Here is a 3,098-nt window from a genome sequence, read left to right on the forward strand (position 1 = left end):
AAATTATCAAACTCATTTTAATTTATCCTGCGATTAATTGATTTATTGCTTTTCGCAACAAGCCTATATTTACACTATATATATATATCAATTTTTTAAATCTTCACTCATTAAAATACTTTATTCTTGCAGTAAAATAATGCTGTTTGAGTGCCATAGTTATCAGTAAGTGACAGTGCAAATTTATAAAATAAAAGCAAAAGTCATTCCTTTGTTATTTCTGGCAAAACAAGATTAGCTGTAGTCTCATACTCACAATTCAGCTCCTGATCCATAGATGGAGTACTTCACTTCACCCCAAGGTCCTGAGTCTGGGTCTACCGCCTGCAATGAAAACACATCAATGCATAAAATAAACAAAGGACATATTTTTACTCTTTGCTGTTCAGTTAATTCATCACGTTGCAGCTTGATTATTTCTGTTTGGAGTAATATCTCAGCCTATTGAAAGTCGTATTTGTCAGGAATTTTTTAAAGAAAACAACTGGATGAATCAGTGCACAGTGATGATGTTGCAGGGCTAAACCTTTAAAAAGAGGGACTTTTGATGTTGGAATAACATCCTGGGCTTCAACTAATCGGTCTGTCTGCAGCAGCTGGGATGTCTGTTCACTGTCTCCATATGTCCAAGGTCACTTGTTGGCTGTTCTTTTATCTGATTGAAATTGCCAGGGATCAAGGCAAATAGCCTCTGTGGTGTTCACGTAGTGCCAGAACTTATTATTAGTTAGACTCCCTGCCCCTGCAGTGCTCATCTGATCTGACAAGGACAGAGGAGGCGAGAGATCAAACATCAATCAATTTAGCGTGTCCTTTGAAATGTTCATTCTACCTCAAGACATATTTTAGTGCAGTGGCTGTACGAGCCACTAAGCACTGGCACAGGGAAGTCAGGGAATTTGCTGTTATACAACAAAATGAAAGTGATAGCCATCTGGCAGCTTACCTCGCCTAGCTTTTATCTACATGATTTTACATATTATCCCAACCCCCACTGCCCAAACAGTCCACATTTAGAGAATTAATGGCCCCATTTGAACATTTTGTTAAAATCACCACAGCGTTTTAGCTCTGACTGATGACGTACGTCAGCGATGGCGTGTATTTTTAGATGGGATGAAGAGCGGCTCACCGTGACTGACACCACGTTTGAGCCGCCGGGCGAGTTTTCTGGAATTCTGGCAATGTAGTAGTCCGAGGAGAATCTGGGAGCGTTGTCGTTGGTGTCCAAGAGATGGATGATGATGTCTGCCGTGGCGCTGAATCTTTCAGGGGTATCCGCCTCCACTGCAAGTAACTGAAAAGCAACAAATTCAAATTATAGATAAAAAATGGTATGTGCAAAAAATGGAGGCATTATATTACTGCCAAGCGCTGCAGAAAACAAGTAATCAGTATAAAAGCTTGTATAAAATATATAACCTTGTATGTCAAAAAATGGTGTTTCTCATAGTCCATGGCAGCAGACTCCTCCACTAAAATAGTGACTTGGGCCTCGTTGAGAACAGTTTGGGGGACGACTCGCAGCATTCTTCCTGGTCCGATGAGTCTCAGATTAAATTTAGCATTTGCACCCTGCAGGAGCACACAGATATGTCATCATGCACAAGTTTTTTACAATGATTTCCTTTCTTCAGTCAGTTTAAAAAGCTCTAAGTAAAACATGATTCTTGCATAATCATAGGGAATTTTTCAAGAGCATAGGAACACTTGCATAATATGGAAAATGGTGTGCACTTTTCAGCCTCTGTTTACTATGAATTCATAAAGGGATTGTCTGTGAGAATGGCAGCTTAAGGTCATTGAGTAAACAGCAAGGCAGACATCCTGAACCCTGAAATGACGAGTAAATCCACCGCTGATTAGGTAACATCGTCACATTGTTTGAGAATTAGAGTTATTACATAACAAAGCTATAAGATGCCTTTCTGATGCTGAATAAAATTACCTGCTGCAATAAAAGCTTTACAAGCAACAATTTTACAACAGGAGAGAATTACCTGATCAGAGTCATTAACTGTGATCTTCAGCCCTCGTAGTATTTCTCCCTCTGGTGGATGCTCATACATGGTCAGCTCAAACATGCTCTGCGGGCCATTTTCACCATAAAAAGTGGGTGGATTGTTGTTTAGGTCCACAACACGGATCACTACTGTGGTCACACTGTAGTCCATTAGTTTTCCTTCAGGGCTTATTTCTGATGCCTGGACAAAGAATTCAAGTTTGTATCTCCTTTTGAAGAGTTCCAACATTGCAATATTTCATCCAACTTTTAGATTTAAGCATATTTTATAACTATATTCATGTCAGAGATGATAAAAAAATGACTAACATCCTTTTAAAAATATTATATTAACTTACTATATTAAATTATATGAAATATCCTGAAACAAGAAATCAGACTTTTACCCTGACTTTAACGTTGAAGATTTCTCTCTTCAGCTCAATAGGAGGACTCAACAGGGAGATACAACCACTTGTTTTATTGATGTCAAAAACGCCATCGTCACCTGGTCAGACAAACATAAATGTAAACCCTTTTAAAAACGTTTTATTAATTTCTTTATTCTATAAAAAAGGACTCACCTTCATCGAATGAGTAACGGACTGGATTTGGGTTTCCTACATCGCCATCCTCAGCAGAGACAATGAATATTTCAGATCCCTGCGGAAACAAACATAAACTGTTTTAGAGAATAAACATGGCCATGAGTTTTTGACATGGTCAAAAAATCATTTAGATTTCTGGCACACAGTTTTATATTAGTAGCAATATAATGTGTAAAAAGCAACAAATTTTAATTTCGCAGGTCTTTATCAAACTTTGAGTATAGTTATATATTCCTGTAAAATATAAACCCCTCATTGTTCATGTTAACATTAGAACAATTTAGTGATGTTATTTTTTAAGTGTGATTTTTTTTGGATAGGTGCATTGTTAAGATAAAATCAGTATTTTTTTTCTTTTTTAAAACACCATCAACAAAAAGCAAACAGGAATAAGATAAGAAACAGCCCATGAATAATGTGGGTTTTATTTTTTGAGAGATACTTTTGTCATGCATCTATTTTACTTTAAGAATGCACAGTATATATAT

The 3,098-nt window shown here is 37.0% G+C and overlaps 1 protein-coding gene across 2 annotated transcripts in view; it reads right to left on the reverse strand.

The window, feature by feature from the left end:
• The window catches only part of cdhr1a (cadherin-related family member 1a), a 15,509-nt gene that overhangs the window by 5,598 nt on the left and 6,813 nt on the right, over positions 1-3,098 (reverse strand). For both annotated transcript variants that reach the window (XM_014005120.1, XM_014005121.1), the window contains exons 9-14: positions 2,587-2,665; positions 2,410-2,510; positions 2,001-2,204; positions 1,423-1,575; positions 1,133-1,297; positions 257-324 (exon numbers count right to left, since the gene is read on the reverse strand). In XM_014005120.1, the coding sequence (XP_013860574.1) occupies positions 257-324; positions 1,133-1,297; positions 1,423-1,575; positions 2,001-2,204; positions 2,410-2,510; positions 2,587-2,665 (770 nt within the window). The remainder of the gene's footprint in view (positions 1-256; positions 325-1,132; positions 1,298-1,422; positions 1,576-2,000; positions 2,205-2,409; positions 2,511-2,586; positions 2,666-3,098) is intronic.

Source organism: Austrofundulus limnaeus, unplaced genomic scaffold (genome assembly GCF_001266775.1).
Source record: "Austrofundulus limnaeus strain Quisiro unplaced genomic scaffold, Austrofundulus_limnaeus-1.0 Scaffold28, whole genome shotgun sequence".
In the NCBI taxonomy this organism is placed as follows: domain Eukaryota; kingdom Metazoa; phylum Chordata; class Actinopteri; order Cyprinodontiformes; family Rivulidae; genus Austrofundulus; species Austrofundulus limnaeus.